Source organism: Triticum aestivum, chromosome 3D (assembly GCF_018294505.1).
Source record: "Triticum aestivum cultivar Chinese Spring chromosome 3D, IWGSC CS RefSeq v2.1, whole genome shotgun sequence".
Classification (NCBI taxonomy): Eukaryota; Viridiplantae; Streptophyta; class Magnoliopsida; order Poales; family Poaceae; genus Triticum; species Triticum aestivum.
Window position 1 is genome coordinate 482,477,411 of NC_057802.1, and position 18,364 is coordinate 482,495,774.

Sequence of the window (18,364 nt, forward strand, 5' to 3'; positions counted from 1 at the left end):
CAATGTGACATTATTTTTTTAACATGTGAACATGTTATGATTTTTGCCAACATTTGTTTGATGCTGCCAACATTTTTTTAATTACACTAGGCAACATTATACAATGTGGTATTTTTTTTCTAATTCACGGTGAATATTTTCTAAAAACTTAAGTTCATGAATCTGTGAGGAATATATGTATTTATAATTCAAAAATGTACATACAAAATGAATAAAAAGAACAAAAACTGATGTCCTTGGTCCTGCTTGTTTATGGGCCGGCCCATTTAGGGCTTCCTTGAGGTGAGACGTTCTTGTGGCTTGTTTTGGGATGGGCAAACTAGCCCTATAAGCCCCGAAATACATTCCTGCTGGGGCAATGATTATTCAAGGAGATGCTAGCCCAATTCCAGGATCACAAAGTTAAATGGGTTCGCCGCTCCGCAAACAAAGTCACGCATAGACTTGCTAGTGAGGGTTGCTGTACTTCTTTATGTCACATTTGGCGCCATGCTGCGCCGGATTTTGTAAGCTCAGACCTGGCCTCTGATGGAGGCATTGAGCTTTAGAATATAGCAGCGTTTCCCCTAAAAAAAAACTTTAGAGCTTGCTCGCGGCATTTCCCTAAACGGCGCCTTAAGCGCCCGTTTCCTTTCAAAAATTAAGCACCGTGGAAATTCGAACACCGCACCTCACAAGCTATGTACAAGCGTGGTAACCACCCGGGAAAACTTTTCCTCTGTGCAAGATACCTTCTTTGTATTCTTCTTCAAATAACGAACATGAACCAATATTTTTTTTTTTCATTTTTGTCCCTGTTTTCTTGTTTTTTTTTTAAAAAAAATGAGAACGTTTTCAATATCGATTAACGTTTTTCAATTTGTGAACTTTGTTTTTCTCCCTAGACCAATAGATTTCTACATAACGAGCGAAAAAATGGTGAGCTGTGCCGCTGTGCGAACGAACAAATGACAGGTGTGAGTCCTGCGAGCGAGGTACGAACTTGGCGATTCATAGGCCGGGCAATACTTAGCGATTAACTCGTAACGGGCACTGAAGGCACCGATTAGGAGCTCCCATTGCTCACGCTGGCAAACCGTGAGCCTGAGCATGCAGCGCACAGACCATCAACGGCAAGCCTTTTCGATTCAGTATGTACGAGTTCTAAAAAGAATCACTACACATAAGAGAAAGAATCAGTACGTATGAATGTCGTCCCAAAATTACTGGAAAATGGGGAAGAAGGAGAACGAATGTAGCATCGTTAGATTTTTTTTTCAGAAAAATTGCGGGGTGTTTCATCGTGAGATTTACAACAGCGAGGAGTTGCTTACAGTTTGCCTCCGTTTAAACCACAAACAGGGAGCAAGGAAAACGTCTCTGAGTAGCATGCCATTTTTCAACCTAACATACGGGCGGTACATGAACAGGAAGTATACATTCATATAATGCATAAGAGGAAAACAGGTCAACCTGACAGCAATCAGCAAATTTTCCCTAGTTGCAAACGGACGAAAGACCTCTACATCAGCACTTGCAAACAGTACAGGTTGACGCCTATGCATGACTCTGTCAGGCCAATGAAATCACAGAACAAGTCCACCCCGTGAACAAGACCATACCATTAGTGCACCCTGCCGCGTTCTTCAACAAGGACAAGAAGAAACCCACAGGAAAAACAAAACTGGACGGCGACGAGCCGCAAGCCCATTATGATGCTCTCGGCGCGTGCCCTAGAGTCCTAGACGTCACAGGATATGCCCTATCAGGATCAGCGAGCACGGGTTACTCACCCCACAGTCACCCGGCGGCCGGGGAGGACGGCGGCGGGCCGGGCCTCTCCCCGCCGCCCGCTTCGGCGTCTCGTGGTCACGCGATTTGGAGCGTACGGCCGGGCCTCCCCCCGTGACCTCCCGGCGTTAAGACCTTGTCAGCATTGATGGACGTGTTGCCTCCCCGCGCCGCAGCCCTGCCCCGTCGCGCGCGCACGCGGCTGGACCGGACAAGGACGCCGCAGCGGAGAAAGAAAGACTTCCGGCTACGGCGGGATCCGGTGGGGCGCGATAGCTCGGCGGCTTGCGCCGCCCACACTGACCGCTGTCAGGGTCCCGGACGACCGCCTGAGGAGAGCCGCCAGCCGGCCGGCCGGCCGACCGAACGGGCTGGCTTGCCGGCTGGCGAATGCGGACGAGGCGGCCTAGCAAGTTGCCATTCATTCATTCGCGGCCCGGCCTTGTCCCGTGATGGGGGCGTACGCATGCATGGGCTCCACCGCCGTCTTGCGTGCTTCTTAACTTAGCCGCTGGTAAATCGTCGCCTGTGCTACGGCCCTACGGGCACGTGTAGTACTTACTAGTAGTAGAGTACATGTTACAAAGTGTACGCACGTTCAGTTCTGTACTGCACGTTCGCGGACTTTTATACCTGGCGTACAAATATGGTACGGGGAAGATATTGTATTGTACGCGCGCACATGTCATGTCATGTTGTTCCCGCGCAAATTTTTAATTTTTTGGAACAGACACAAACGAAGCAAGAAGGGACTTAAGGTGGGCTGTTAGACGACTAGCAGTGAAAGGTTATGAACTTCACAGCGTTACTTTTCTGAAACATGGGAGGACGACAATGTTTCGTGTGGCGTAATGAACAATCAGATTTCCTGTGTTGCCTTGTCCCCTTGCTAAGAAAGAAAGCCCACTGTTTGAGTATACCTCAAGCATGCAGGAGTGGAGGTATTTGGGCGGTTTCATTTCATTTGTACTAAACGCCAGCCTGACCAATGAATACGGTCATGCAGTCTGACATGTGTATGCATGTCAGTATGTACTGTATAACTTTGCTCCTGTCGCGGTCATAAACCAGAGACCGTCCGCCGCTCGATCCATGCGTGCATGTGCAGCCAGCGCTATCCTACCAAGGACCCCAGTGGAACACAGCGTCCAACTGTACATTTTACTATACGTATTCGTACTCTCAGTTCTGTACGGCTTCATGTGGACTTTTATACCTGTAGTGCTACAGTACGCGGGATCAAACGTATTCCCCGTACTACGCACCTCAGCACCTGTGATGCACTAGTGCGTGTCCGTTTATCAATCAGTCACATCTCACAACTCGCCACTCCTTTTGTTTGAGCGGACACGGACGAGGCGGGGGAAGGGGATTCAGTTGCGTCGCGTCCTGTTACTGCCGCGGTACGACTACATGTACTCTGAGTACCACGGTAGGTACTGCTACTGCTGTTGCTAACTTGACCTCATTTTTTGAAACAGGGGGTCGAAAGTTTGGTCTAGCGTACTGAACAATCAATCAAATTGCTCTCGCTTGAATCCGAAGCATCAAAGCATTTTGGCGCCCGGCTTTGGTCTCTAAATTTATGGACGGCCAATGAATACGATCATGCAATTTGACACCCATAGCACGTACGTATCTTGTAGCTAGCCTTGCCACTTGCTACTAGTAAAGTGTTCGGTTCCTGTGGCGCCATAAAATCAGAACCTCTAATGAATCGATCGTCGACCGACCGATCCAGGAGTGGTTGGCACCAGCCTGCAGGAACAGTATTATTATCCTGCAACAGAAGACGTACACGTAGACGTACAGTGAAAATTTACCCCCAATGAATACGCTGAGACGAGCCGGCACTGTGGCTCCGTCGACCTTTTGGGCAGCAGGCCGGAGGCCCCGACGCAATGAAGCCGACACAGTGGTAGGGCACTGTGGCGAGATCCAGCCGTTGATTCGCACGCCTGCCATCCACTCCAATCTCATCCAGGCCCCAACAGCGGCACAGCTGCTTGTCGTTGCACCCGTCAGCTCGCCCGCACAGTGAAACAACTGGGCGCCGGAGGGGTGGAGCCAGCCAACGGACCCAGCGAGAACACAAATCAGCCTCGGGCGCAGCAGCTTTTGCACCTGGTTCACGTCGCGCGCGCGCGCACGGTCGCACCAACCCATGCACTACGCACGTACGCATGCACGAGAACGAAAAGGGATTGGACGTGACAACATGGAGTGGTACATATATTTCACGAGTTGACAGGACGGTGAGCAAATGAATCGCAACAAAAGCAGCGGTAAAAATGGCCAGCGGTCCAGTGGCATGTCGGTAAAACAGTGAAAGATGAGTGACAATATGTTTCTTCAACAAAAAAGAAAAGGTTGAGCAGTGAACGATTGCATAACTAGTGCACATACTTGATGCACAAACACAAACAGTTACTTATATCATTACAACGCCATGGCGCCACGCGCACGCATCATTACATTACATGAATAACGGTTACATTGATTTGGATTACACCATCATGCTTAGCTTGAGCTCAAGACTAGACCCATCTCGCCGGCCGGGATCTCCATTAATAACCTCCCCCGGCCGGCCATGGAGTGATGGACATGGAGGAGCTAGTACCACGGGTAGCTAGCTAGTTAACAGACTGACGATCGATCAGGTGCTAGTAGGAATTACAACACTAATGGTTACAGTAAGCAATAGTAAACAGGAGTAATACTGGGGTGGGTGCGTGCGTGCATGGCGCCGTGGCGGTGTAATGCTGACCGGCGGCAGCTAGCTACAGTAGCTTTTAGCTAGTGGTAGGAGGGTAGCTAGAACTGGCACGGCGAGGGAGGGGAGAAGAGGCCGTTGCGGGTCCAGAGGTCGGCGAAGGCGTGGAGGATGAGCGGGTGGTGGCGCGGCGAGTTGAGGGTGAGGAACTGGGTGAGCAGGTCGTTGAGGTCGTCCCACGCGTAGATCTCCTTCTCCACCACCATCTGCACCATCGACTCCCGGAAGTCCTCGTACGGCTCCGCCGACTCCACCGCCACCGGCACGCTCTCCCGCGCCACGCGCCCGTGCGCCTCCGCCTCCTGCTCCCCGTGCCCAGCGCCGCCGCCGACGCCGTCCCAGGCGGCGCGCCTGCGACGCCGCCGCTGCCTCCGCCGGCGCCGCGTCTCCTGCTCCGGCTCATCCTGGCCGCGGCGGCGCGCGGCCGCCGGGTCCTCGTACAGCGAGTTGTTGGTGAAGGACGCGGGGCCCCAGGAGGCGGAGTCGGCGGAGGTGGCCGTGGTGCCGCTGCGGCCGCCGAGCGTCGTGGCCGTGAACGCCGTGGTGGTGGACGTGGAGGAGGCGTTGGGCGACTTGGGCTTGCCGCCCCGGCCGCGGAACGGCAGGGAGGACGAGGAGAGGAGGCTGGAGAAGAGCTTCGGGCGGCGGCAGTTGCAGCCGACGTCCACCACCGGCGGCTGCCGCAGCGCGAAGCTGCCCCTCCTGGACGACGGCTTGCTCGACATGGCGCGGCAACAGTGAGCACCGCACGGCCTACCGGGCTAGCTCGCTTGGCTGGCGGCTGGCTAGAGCGAGGAAGGTGCACCGGGCAGTGCGTCTGCGAGTGAGCTGGGAGTGTGCGTGGAGTTCTTGGAGCTTGGAGCGGGGGGTGGTGGCGCTATATATTAATGGGGCGCCATGTGAGAGCGTGAGTGAGGTCAGTAAATGGCGAGGGCGAGTAAAGAGAGCGTGACATGAATAGTGAGGCGAGGCCGGGGAGGAGGAGGACGGGCATGTGAAGAGGATAATTATACGTCGGCCTGGGTGAAAACGAGCCGGGAGCGTGCAAGTGAAAATGCATGCCGCGAGAAACAGGCGTGTACGTGTGGAATGCGGCAGCAGGCAGCAGGCTACGACGCCATTGCTATGCGTGTGAGCGTCGTCGATCAGTCATCAGTGCATGGCCGCAAGATACTACTCATCCAGATTGGATCCTGGGAGGGGAGGAGGATCGTGTCAGCGGCTGCATGCATCAATGGCTCCCTGTGAGTGTGACTGGACAGTGGGCGGTTAATTTTTGCGCAGCGAGTTCAGAGCAGGGGGTACGTCGGACGGCAGGAGGGCATGGTGTGGTTCGGGCGGTAAAAAATGAGATCTTGTCACGGCTTTGGTAATGTGACGAAAGTCTGCTGCTGAGTTGACCGACTGTATGCATGTGAGGACAAGCTGGCCATGCTGCTGGCCGGGCTCTGGCTGCTGGCCCAGCGGAGCGCCAATCTTTCTCTGTCGAGTCTCTGTTCAACAGATCTTTTCTTTTCCCAAGCCACCACAGTACCGTTTCCTTGAGAAAACAAAAAATCACAGCAGTACTTGGCTGAACAATCGGCTCTTTTTTAAAGTAAAATAGGTCTATAGCATCATATCGGCGTTATTCTGCTATATATGTATTCTTCCCCTCCTCGGCTGCTTTAAAGAATTATTTACTTTCTGCCACTGGCTGGCTAGCTGACAAAAAACCTAACCAGGCCTTGTTGCAGGTTGCACGTACGATCAGTACATAGCCGCCAGAAATAAACCCTTTTTCTGATCGAATGGACACGTGAAGTGCCAATAAAACTGCATCTAATACCCTCCCAGAATATTTTACTGGACTTCTGTACATATACCGAATCAAACGAATTGAAATAACACAGTTTTCTTTTTGCGGGTGAGAAATAACACGTAGTTAATCTGCAACTCTGCAGAGATTTCAAACAACACATGATACACAAGGTCAACTAATGTATGCATGGTTGGGTTTTCTCCCTTTTATTAGAAGTGGCGAGGAGAAATGCACAAACCGCCGATGTTGTATAGTAGAGTCATCTTTCATCGCAGGACACTTAAGTAGGCGCTTAAATAGATTACATACCAAAAATTAAACACTCAAAAATAAAAAAAGAAGCTACTCGCTCCTGACTAACGCAAGGAGCTAAAAGAAGGTGGTAAACACCAACGACCAACCACTCTGATTTTCATGCCGCAAGCCAAACAAAAAGAAGTGTCCAATCCTATTTTTTGCGTCGACGCCATAGAAGAGATCGGGATTCTACCTCCCAACTTGCTCACCAGCTAGGATCGAAATCCCGACACCCATGTTTAAGCTTTGCCTTGTGGATGCTCCAATATTATGGTATGAAGATGCCACATAAAAAGGTTTCTAGTGATGAGTAGAAATGAGGAAACTGCTAATAATAAGTCAGATCAACGCATTGCTCTGGGCAAGCAAGATGGTGGGATTCGGCGGCGGGAATTTTTGCGAAATGCTTTGATATTAGTTTTTGACCGGGAAGGACATTTATAAGCATTGTCCTCATTCTTATAATCAATCGGCTCATGTCTAGTGAACTTTGGCTTTTGTAGTAAGTCATGTTTTAGTTGGTTGGACGAGCCTCTTGACTGAGTGGTCAGTAAGCTCATAGACGATGTAAATATTTTTGTAATCTTAATAAAGCTAGACATGATGGCACTTCCTAAAAACAGGTCAGATCAACACATAAGCATCATTGGTCGTTCCATCAACTTCGTTGTGCACTATATCATGCCCACGTTGCAATTCTAGATGGCTCCCTTCATTTCATTAAAAAGTAAATATTTCCCCAATGGAAGAGCGGACAAGGATTCTATATATTGCCTATTGGTCTATTTAACTTGGAAACCCAATAGGATTTCCAGGTTGAGTAGCTGAACTCATATAATATGTACTCCCTTTGTAAAGTGATATATGACCTTTACAAAGGTAGTAGCAAATATTCATTTATTCCCATTTTGTATAAATATAGCATGCCACATTTACAAAATTGATCTTACGACGGATGCTTTGAGAAATCGTATTAACATGCCAATACATTTTCTATGTTATATCATATCTTAAAGTAATTATGAAGCACAAATAATATTTTGTAGAGGTGTGCATATACATTTTATTTCCAGAAAATTGTCAAACAACAGAAGTAACTCGGTGTGAATTCAAAAAGTGTTTAATATTTTGTTCTGAATGAAACATCTTAAAGATATATACTAGTTAGGCTGAATCTACACATTTAAAATGTTTATTGGCCTACAATAACAAATGCAGGAACTTCAACCAGCTACTAAGTTATATTACATGGTCATATTTGAGGTTGAAAATACGTCCGAGTCATTATGTATTTTATTATGTTGAAATACATCTACGAGATATTGAGAGGATATTCATTGGGCTAGCCTTGCTGCTGGTGAAACCATCCAGTAGCCATTAATAACTAAAGTTACAGGCGTAAACACGAAATCCCTAAACTGCTTTTGGATGAATCTCCAACATAAATTCATCATCCCAATGCAACAAAAGTTTCAAGAAATTTACCGAACTAGGACAAGCTAGAGCCTAGCCGGAATAGATTGGAGGGGAAACATACCTTCCTCTCCACCGTTGGTGGCCAGCGCCGGTGTCGTGGTTTTGTCATGGTAGATATCCTTGTGAAAGGACTTAGTCATGAGGCCATCGCTACATGGTAGTAGCTTGAACGAGGTTGAACGAAAACGAGAAGACGCGGGTTTTACCCAGGTTCGGCCCCTCACGGTGGAGGTAAAAGCCTACATCCTACTTGATTTCTATTGATGATCATGGTCTCGATTACAAGGACGCTATTTCACTGCCTCTGTCTCGAGAGCTATCAAAGCATCTGTGTTGAGACCTATCAAAACATTTGTCTCGAGACTTGTCTGTCTAAAACCTGTCTATCTTGATCTCTCCCCCTCTTGGGGTGCACTTATTGGGAAACGTAGCATGCAATTTCAAAAAAATTCCTACGCTCACGCAAGATCTATCTACGAGATGCATAGCAACGAGAGGGGGAGAGTGTGTCCACGTACCCTCGTAGACCGAAAGCGGAAGCGTTTGACAACGCGGTTGATGTAGTCGAACTTATTCTCGTTCCGACCGATCAAGCACCGAACCTACGACACCTCCGAGTTCTGCACACGTTCAGCTCGATGACGTCCCTCAAACTCTTGATCCAGCAAAATGTCGAGGGAGAGTTCCGTCAGCACGACGGCGTGGTGATGGTGATGGTGAAGTGATCCGCGCAAGGCTCCGCCTAAGCACTACGTGAATATGACCGGAGGCGTAAACTGTGGAGGGGGGCGCCGCACACGGCTAACAATTATTGGTGTGTGTTCTAGCGGTGCCCCCCCACATATATATATAGGTTGGAGGAGAGGAGAGGCAGCCAAGGGGGCGCCCCAAGTAGGAGGAATCCTACTTGGGCGCCTCCTAAATTCGGCCTCCCCCCTTCCCTAAGTTCCGGAGGGGGGAGGATGGAGGAGGGAGGAGGGAAGGAAGGGGGAGGCCGAATCCCTCCCCTTCCTTCTCTCTTCCCCTCTTTCCTTCTTCTCCTATTTCGGCCTATATGAGGGCGCACCAGCCCCTTAGGGGCTGGTCTGTCCCCCTCTTGGCCCATTAGGCCCATATAGTTGCCGGGGGGTTGCCCGGAACCCCTTTCGGTGACTCGATACGTACCCGGTACCCCCGGAACACTTCCGGTGTCCGAATACTATCGTCCTATATATAAATCTTTACCTCTCAACCATTTCGAGACTCCTAGTCATGTCCCTAATCTCATCCGAGTCTCCAAACAACATTCGATCACCAAATCACATAACTCATATAATACAAAATCGTCATCGAACGTTAAGCGTGCGGACCCTACGGGTTCGAGAACTATGTAGACATGACCGAGACACCTCTCCGGTCAATAACTAGTAGCGGAACCTGGATGCTCAAATTGGTTCCTACATATTGTAGGAAGATCTTTATCGGTCGTACCGTAATGACAACATACGTTATTCCCTTTGTCATCGGTATGTTACTTGCCCGAGATTCGATCGTCGGTATCTTCATACCTACTTCAATCTCGTTACCGGTAAGTCTCTTTACTCATTCCGTAATACATCATCCCGCAACTAACTCATTAGTCACATTGCTTGCAAGGCTTCTTATGATGTGTATTACCGATAGGGCCCAGAGACACCTCTCCGATACTCGGAGTGACAAATCCTAATCTCGATCTATGCCAACCCAACAATAACCTTCGGAGATACCTGTAGAGCATCTTTATAATCACCCAGTTACGTTGTGACGTTTGGTAGCACATAAGGTATTCCTCCGGTATCCGGGAGTTGCATAATCTCATAGTCAAAGGAATATGTATATGGCATGAAGAAAGCTATAGCAATAAAACTGAACGATCAACATGCTAAGCTAACGGATGGGTCATGTCCATCACATCATTCTCCTAATGATGTGATCCCGTTCATCAAATGACAACACATGTCTATGGTTAGGAAACTTAACCATCTTTGATTAACGAGCTAGTCTAGTAGAGGCTTACTAGGGACACCGTGTTTTGTCTATGTATTCACACATGTATCAAGTTTCCGGTTAATACAATTATAGCATGAATAATAAACATTTATCATGATATAAGGAAATATAAATAACAACTTTATTATTGCCTCTAGGGCATATTTCCTTCAGTCTCCCACTTGCACTAGAGTCAATAATCTAGATTACATTGTAATGATTCTAACACCCATGGAGTCTTGGTGCTGATCATGTTTTGCTCGTGGAAGATGCTTAGTCAACGGGTCTGCCACATTCAGATCTGTATGTATTTTGCAAATCTCTATGTCTCCCTCCTCGACTTGGTCACGGATGGAGTTGAAGTGTCTCTTGATGTGTTTGGTTCTGTTGTGAAATCTGGATTCCTTCGCCAAGGCAATTGCTCCAGTATTGTCATAAAAGATTTTCATCGGACCCGATGTACTAGGTATTACAACTAGATCGGATATGAACTCCTTCATCCAGACTCCTTCATTTGCTGCTTCCGAAGCAGCTATGTACTCCGCTTCACACGTAGATCCCGCCACGACGCTTTGCTTGGAACTGCACCAACTGACAGCTCCACCATTCAATATAAATATGTATCCAATTTGTGACTTAGAGTCATCCGGATCACTGTCAAAGCTTGCGTCGACGTAACCATTTACGACGAGCTCTTTGTCACCTCCATAAATGAGAAACATATCCTTGGTCCTTTTCAGGTACTCCAGGATGTTCTTCACCGTTGTCTAGTGATCCACTCCTGGATTACTTTGGTACCTCCCTGCCAGACTTATAGCAAGCCACACATCAGGTCTGGTACAGAGCATAGTATACATGATAGAACCTATGGCTGAGGCATAGGGAATGACTTTCATTTTCTCTCTATCTTCTGCAGTGGTAGGGCATTGAGTCTGACTCAACTTCACACCTTGTAACATAGGCAAGAACCCTTTCTTTGAGTGATCCATTTTGAACTTCTTCAAAACTTTATCAAGGTATGTGCTTTGTGGAAGTCCAATTAAGCGTCTTGATCTATCTCTATTGATCTTGATGCCCAATATATAAGCAGCTTCACCGAGGTCTTTCATTAAAAAACCCTTATTCAAATATCCTTCTATGCTATCCAGAAATTCTATATCATTTCCAATTTACAATATGTCATCCACATATAATATTAGAAATGCTACAGAGCTCCCACTCACTTTCTTGTAAATACAGACTTCTCCAAATGTCTGTATAAAACCATACGCTTTGATCACCTCATCAAAGCGTATATTCCAACTCCGAGATGCTTGCACCAGTCCATAAATGGATCGCTGGAGCTTGCTGATACGTCTCCAACGTATCTATAATTTTTGATTGTTCCATGCTATTATATTATCTGTTTTGGATGTTTAATGGGCTTTATTATACACTTTTATATTATTTTTGGGACTAACCTATTAACCGAAGGCCCAGTGCAAATTGAAGTTTTTTGCCTATTTCAGTGTTTCACAGAAAAGGAATATCAAACGGAGTCCAAACGGAATGAAACCTTCGGGAGCATTATTTTTGGAACAAACGTGATCCAGGGGACTTGGAGTGGACGTCAAGAAAGAAGCAAGGAGGCCACGAGGCAGGGAGGCGCGCCCCCACCCTCGTGGGCCCTTCGCAGCTCCACCGACCTACTTCTTCCTCCTATATATACCCATATACCCTGAAAACATCGAGGAGCACCACGAAACCCTATTTCCACCGCCGCAACCTTCTGTACCCGTGAGATCCCATCTTGGGGCCTTTTCCGGCGCTCTGCCGGAGGGGGAATCGATCATGGAGGGCTTCTACATCAACACCATAGCCTCTCCGATGATGTGTGAGTAGTTTACCACAGACCTTCGGGTCCATAGTTATTAGCTAGATGGCTTCTTCTCTCTCTTTGGATCTCAATACAAAGTTCTCCTCGATCTTCTTGGAGATCTATTCGATGTAACTCTTTTTTGCGGTGTGTTTGTCGAGATCCAATGAATTTGTGGGTTTATGATCAAGATTATCTATGAACAATATTTGAATCTCCTCTGAATTATTTTATGTATGATTTGTTATCTTTGCAAGTCTCTTCGAATTATCAGTTTGGTTTGACCTACTAGATTGGTCTTTCTTGCAATGGGAGAAGTGCTTAGCTTTGGGTTCAATCTTGCGTTGCTCGATCCCAGTGATAGAAAGGGAAACGACACGTATGGTATTGTTGCCATTGAGGATAGAAAAGATGGGGTTTATATCATATTGCTTGAGTGTATCCCTCTACGTCATGTCATCTTGCCTAATGCGTTACTCTGTTCTTATGAACTTAATACTCTAGATGCATGCTGGATAGCGGTCGATGTGTGGAGTAATAGTAGTAGATGCAGAATCATTTCGGTCTACTTGTTACAGACGTGATGCCTATATACATGATCATGCCTAGATATTCTCATAACTATGCACTTTTCTATCAATTGCTCGACGGTTTTCTGTGATGAGCTATTTTTCAATTCGAGAGATGGTACAATTACCTCATCAAGTTCTACTTTCCTCCCACTCACTTCTTTCGAGAGAATCTCCTTCTCTAGAAAGGATCCATTCTTAGCAACAAAGATCTTGCCTTCGATCTGTGATAGAAGGTGTACCCAACAGTTTCTTTTAAGTATTCTATGAAGACGCACTTCTCCGATTTGGGTTCGAGCTTATCAGGCTGAAACTTTTTCACATAAGCATCGCAACCCCAAACTTTAAGAAACGACAGCTTAGGTTTGTTGCCAAGACATAGTTCATACGGCGTCGTCTCAACGGATTTAAACGGTGCCCTATTTAACGTGAATGCAGTTGTCTCTAATGCATAACCCCAAAAAAATAGTGGTAAATCGGTAAGAGACATCATAGATCGCACCATATCTAATAAAGTACGGTTACGACGTTCGGACACACCATTACGCTGTGGTGTTCCAGGTGGCGTGACTTGTGAAACTATTCCACATTGTTTTAAATGAAGGCCAAACTCGTAACTCAAATATTCGCCTCTGCGATCATATTGTAGAAACTTTATTTTCTTGTTACGATGATTCTCCACTTCACTATGAAATTCTTTGAACTTTTCAAATGTTTCAGACTTGTGTCTCATCAAGTAGATATACTCATATCTGCTCAAATCATCTGTGAAGGTCAGAAAATAACGATACCCGCCGCGAGCCTCAACACACATCGGACCACATACATCGGTATGTATTATTTCCAATAAGTCAGTGGCTCCTCCATTGTTCCGGAGAACGGAGTTTTAGTCATCTTGCCCATGACGCATGGTTTGCAAGTATCAAATGATTCATCATCAAGTGATTCCAAAAGTCCATCCGCATGGAGTTTCTTCATGTGCTTTACACTAATATGACCTAAATGGCAGTGCCACAAATATGTTGCACTATCATTATCAACTTTGCATCTTTTGGCATCAATAATATGAATATGTGTATCACCACGATCGAGATTCAACAAAAATAGACCACACTTCAAGGGTGCATGACCATAAAAGATGTTACTCATATAAATAGAACAACCATTATTCTCTGATTTAAATAAATAACCATCTCGCATTAAACAAGATCCAGATATAATGTTCACGCTCAATGTTGGCACCAAATAAAAATTATTCAGGTCTAAAACTAATCCTGAAGGTAGATGTAGAGGTAGCGTGCCGACGGCGATCACATCGACCTTGGAACCATTCCCGACGCGCATCGTCACCTCGTCCTTAGCCAATCTTCATTTAATCCGTAGCCCCTATTTCGAGTTACAAATATGAGCAACCGAACTGGTATCAAATACCCAGGCACTACTACGAGCATGAGTAAGGTACACATCAATAACATGTATATCAAATATACCTTTGTTCACTTTGCCATCCTTCTTATCCGCCAAATACTTGGGGCAGTTCCGCTTCCAGTGACCAATCCCATTGCAGTAGAAGCATTCCGTTTCAGGCTTAGGTCCAGACTTGGGCTTCTTCCCGGGAGTGGCAACTTGGTTGCCATTCTTCTTGAAGTTTCCCTTCTTTCCTTTGCCCCTTTTCTTGAAATTAGTGGTCTTGTTAACCATCAACACTTGATGCTCCTTCTTGATTTCTACCTCCGCAGCTTTGAGCATTGTGAAGAGCTCGGGTATTATCTTTTCCATCCCTTGCATATTATAGTTCATCACGAAGCCTTTGTAGCTTGGCGGCAGTGATTAAAGAACTCTGTCAATAACACTATCATCTGGAAGATTAACTCCTAGCTGAGTCAAGTGGTTATGATACCCAAACATTTTGAGTATGTGTTCACTGACAAAATAGTTCTCCTCCATCTTGCAGCTATAGAACTTGTTGGAGACTTCATATCTCTCAACTCGGGCATTTGCTTGAAATATTAACTTCAATTCCTGGAACATCTCATACGGTCCATGGCGTTCAAAATGTCTTTGAAGTCCCGATTCTAAGCCGTAAAGCATGGAACACTGAACTATCGAGTAGTCATCAGATCGAGCTTGCCAGACGTTCAGAACATCAGCATATGCTGCTGCAACAGGCCTTTCACCTAGCGGTGCATCAAGGACAAGATTCTTATGTGCAGCAATGAGGATAATCCTCAAGTTACGGATGTTGGAAATATGCCCTAGAGGCAATAATGAATAAGTTATTATTATATTTCCTTGTTCATGATAGTCGTTTATTATCCATGCTAGAATTGTATTGATAGGAAACTCAGATACATGTGTGGATACATAGACAACACCATGTCCCTAGTAAGCCTCTAGTTGACTAGCTCGTTGATCAATAGATGGTTACGGTTTCCTGACCATGGACATTGGATGTCGTTGATAATGGGATCACATCATTAGGAGAATGATGTGATGGACAAGACCCAATCCTAAGCCTAGCACAAGATCGTGTAGTTCGTTTGCTCAGAGCTTTTCTAATGTCAAGTATCATTTCCTTAGACCATGAGATTGTGCAACTCCCGGATACCGTAGGAATGCTTTGGGTGTACCAAACGTCACAACGTAACTGGGTGGCTATAAAGGTGCACTACAGGTATCTCCGAAAGTGTCTGTTGGGTTGGCACGAATCGAGACTGGGATTTGTCACTCCGTGTAAACGGAGAGGTATCTCTGGGCCCACTCGGTAGGGCATCATCATAATGTGCACAGTGTGATCAAGGAGTTGATCACGGGATGATGTGAGTTACGGAACAAGTAAAGAGACTTGCCGGTAACGAGATTCAACAAGGTATCGGGATACCGACGATCGAATCTCGGGCAAGTAACATACCGATAGACAAAGGGAATTGTATACGGGATTGATTGAATCCTCGACATCGTGGTTCATCCGATGAGATCATCGAGGAGCATGTGGGAGCCAACATGGGTATCCAGATCCCGCTGTTGGTTATTGACCGGAGAGTCGTCTCGGTCATGTCTGCGTGTCTCCCGAACCCGTAGGGTCTACACACTTAAGGTTCGGTGACGCTAGGGTTATAGAGATATTAGTATGCGGTAACCCAAAAGTTGATAGGAGTCCCGGATGAGATCCCGGACATCACGAGGAGTTCCAGAATGGTCCGGAGGTAAAGATTTATATATGGGAAGTCTTATTTTGGTCGCCGGAAAAGTTTCGCACTTTATCGGTATTGTACCGGGAGTGCCGAAAGGGGTCCGGGGGTCCACCAGCCCCGGGAGGGCACATGGGCTGTAGGGGTGTGCGCCTTGGCCTATATGGGCCAAGGGCACCAGCCCCAAGAGGCCCATGCGCCAAGAGATAAGGGAAAGGGAGAGTCCTAAAGGGGGAAGGCACCTCCGAGGTGGCTTGGGGAGGATGGACTCCTCCCTGGCCGCACCCTTCCTTGGAGGAAGGGCCAAGGCTGCGCCCCCCTCTCCCTTGGCCCTATATATAGTGGGGGGGAGGGAGGGCAGCAAGACCTAAGCCCTGGCGCCTCCCTCTCCCTCCCGTGACACATCTCCCTCCTCCCGCAGCGCTTGGCGAAGCCCTGTTGGAATCCCGCTACTTCCACCACCACGCCGTCGTGCTGCTGGATCTCCATCAATCACTCCTCCCCCCTTGCTGGATCAAGGAGGAGGAGACGTCGCTGCTCCGTACGTGTGTTGAACGCGGAGGTGCCGTCCGTTCGACGCTAGGATCATCGGTGATTTGGATCACGACGAGTACGACTCCATCAACCCCGTTCTCTTGAACGCTTCCGCTCGTGATCTACAAGGGTATGTAGATGCACTCCTTCCCTCTCGTTGCTAGTAAACTCCATAGATTGATCTTGGTGATGCATAGAAAATTTTGAATTTTTGCTACGTTCCCCAACAGTGGCATCATGAGCTAGGTCTATGCGTAGTTTCTTTGCACGAGTAGAACACAAAGTTGTTGTGGGCGTCGATGTTTGTCAATTCTTCTTGCCGCTACTAGTCTTATCTTGTTTCGGCGGCATTGTGGGATGAAGCGTCCCGGACCGACCTTACACGTACGCTTACGTGAGACAGGTTCCACCGACTGACATGCACTAGTTGCATAAGGTGGCTAGCGGGTGTCTGTCTCTCCCACTTTAGTCGGAACGGATTCGATGAAAAGGGTCCTTATGAAGGGTAAATAGAAATTGGCATATCACGTTGTGGTTTTACGTAGGTAAGAAACGTTCTTGCTAGAAACCTATACAAGCCACGTAAAAACTTGCAACAACAATTAGAGGACGTCTAACTTGTTTTTGCAGCATGTGCTATGTGATGTGATATGGCCAGAAGATGTGATGAATGATATATGTGATGTATGAGATTGATCATATTCTTGTAATAGGAATCACGACTTGCATGTCGATGAGTATGACAACCGGCAGGAGCCATAGGAGTTGTCTTTATTTTTTGCATGACCCGCGTGTCATTGAATAACGCCATGTAAATTACTTTACTTTTTTGCTAAGCGCGTTAGCCATAGAAGTAGAAGTAATCGTTGGCGTGACAACTTCATGAAGACACAATGATGGAGATCATGGTGTCATGCCGGTGACAAAGATGATCATGGTGCCCCGAAGATGGAGATCAAAGGAGCAAAATGATATTGGCCATATCATGTCACTATTTGATTGCATGTGATGTTTATCATGTTATGCATCTTATTTGCTTAGAACGACGGTAGTAAGTAAGATGATCCCTCACTAAAATTTCAAGAGAAGTGTTCCCCCTAACTGTGCACCGTTGCGAAGGTTCGTTGTTTCGAAGCACCACGTGATGCGGGTGTGATAGATTCTAACGTTCGAATACAACGGGTGTTGACGAGCCTAGCATGTACAGACATGGCCTCGGAACACATGCGAAACACCTAGGTTGACTTGATGAGCCTAGCATGTACAAACATGGCCTCGGAACACAAGAGACCGAAAGGTCGAACATGAGTCGTATAGCAGATATGATCAACATGGAGATGTTCACCGATGATGACTAGCCCGTCTCACGTGATGATCGGACACGGCCTAGTTTGACTCGGATCATGTATCACTTAGATGACTAGAGGGATGTCTATCTGAGTGGGAGTTCAATAATCAGATGAACTTCATTATCATGAACATAGTCAAAAGGTCTTTGCAAATTATGTCATAGATTGCGCTTTAGTTCTACTGTTTAAGATATGTTCCTAGAGAAAATTTAGTTGAAAGTTGATAGTAGCAATTATGCGGACTGGGTCCGTAAACTGAGGATTGTCCTCATTGCTGCACAGAAGGCTTATGTCCTTAATGCACCGCTCGGTGTGCTGAACCTCAGCGTCGTCTGTAGATGTTGCGGAACATCTGACATACACGTTTTGATAACTGCGTGATAGTTCAGTGCGTAATGCTAACGGTTTAGAATTGTGGCACCAAAGACGGTTTTTGAAACGTCGCAGAACATATGAGATGTTCTGAAGACTGAAATTGGGATTTCAGACTAGTGCCCACGTCAAGAGGTATGAGATCTCTGACAAGTTTCTTAAGCCTGCAAACTAAGGGAGAAAAGCTCAATAGTTGAGCATGTGCTCAGATTGTCTAAGTACTACAATCACTTGAATCGAGTGGGAGTTAATCTTCGAGATGAGATAGTGATGGTTCTCCATAGTCACTGCCACCAAGCTATTAGAGCTTCGTGATGAACTATAACATATCAGGGATAGACATGATGATCTTTGAGCTATTCGCGATGTT

The 18,364-nt window shown here is 46.8% G+C and overlaps 1 protein-coding gene across 1 annotated transcript; it reads right to left on the reverse strand.

Moving 5' to 3' along the window:
* Positions 1-4,204: 4,204 nt before the first annotated feature.
* LOC123079852 (transcription repressor OFP8) lies at positions 4,205-5,521 on the reverse strand. The gene has a single exon (XM_044502673.1). The coding sequence runs from the start codon at positions 5,266-5,268 to the stop codon at positions 4,585-4,587; it is 684 nt and encodes a 227-aa protein (XP_044358608.1). The 5' UTR covers positions 5,269-5,521; the 3' UTR covers positions 4,205-4,584.
* Between the last annotated feature and the right edge of the window lie 12,843 nt (positions 5,522-18,364).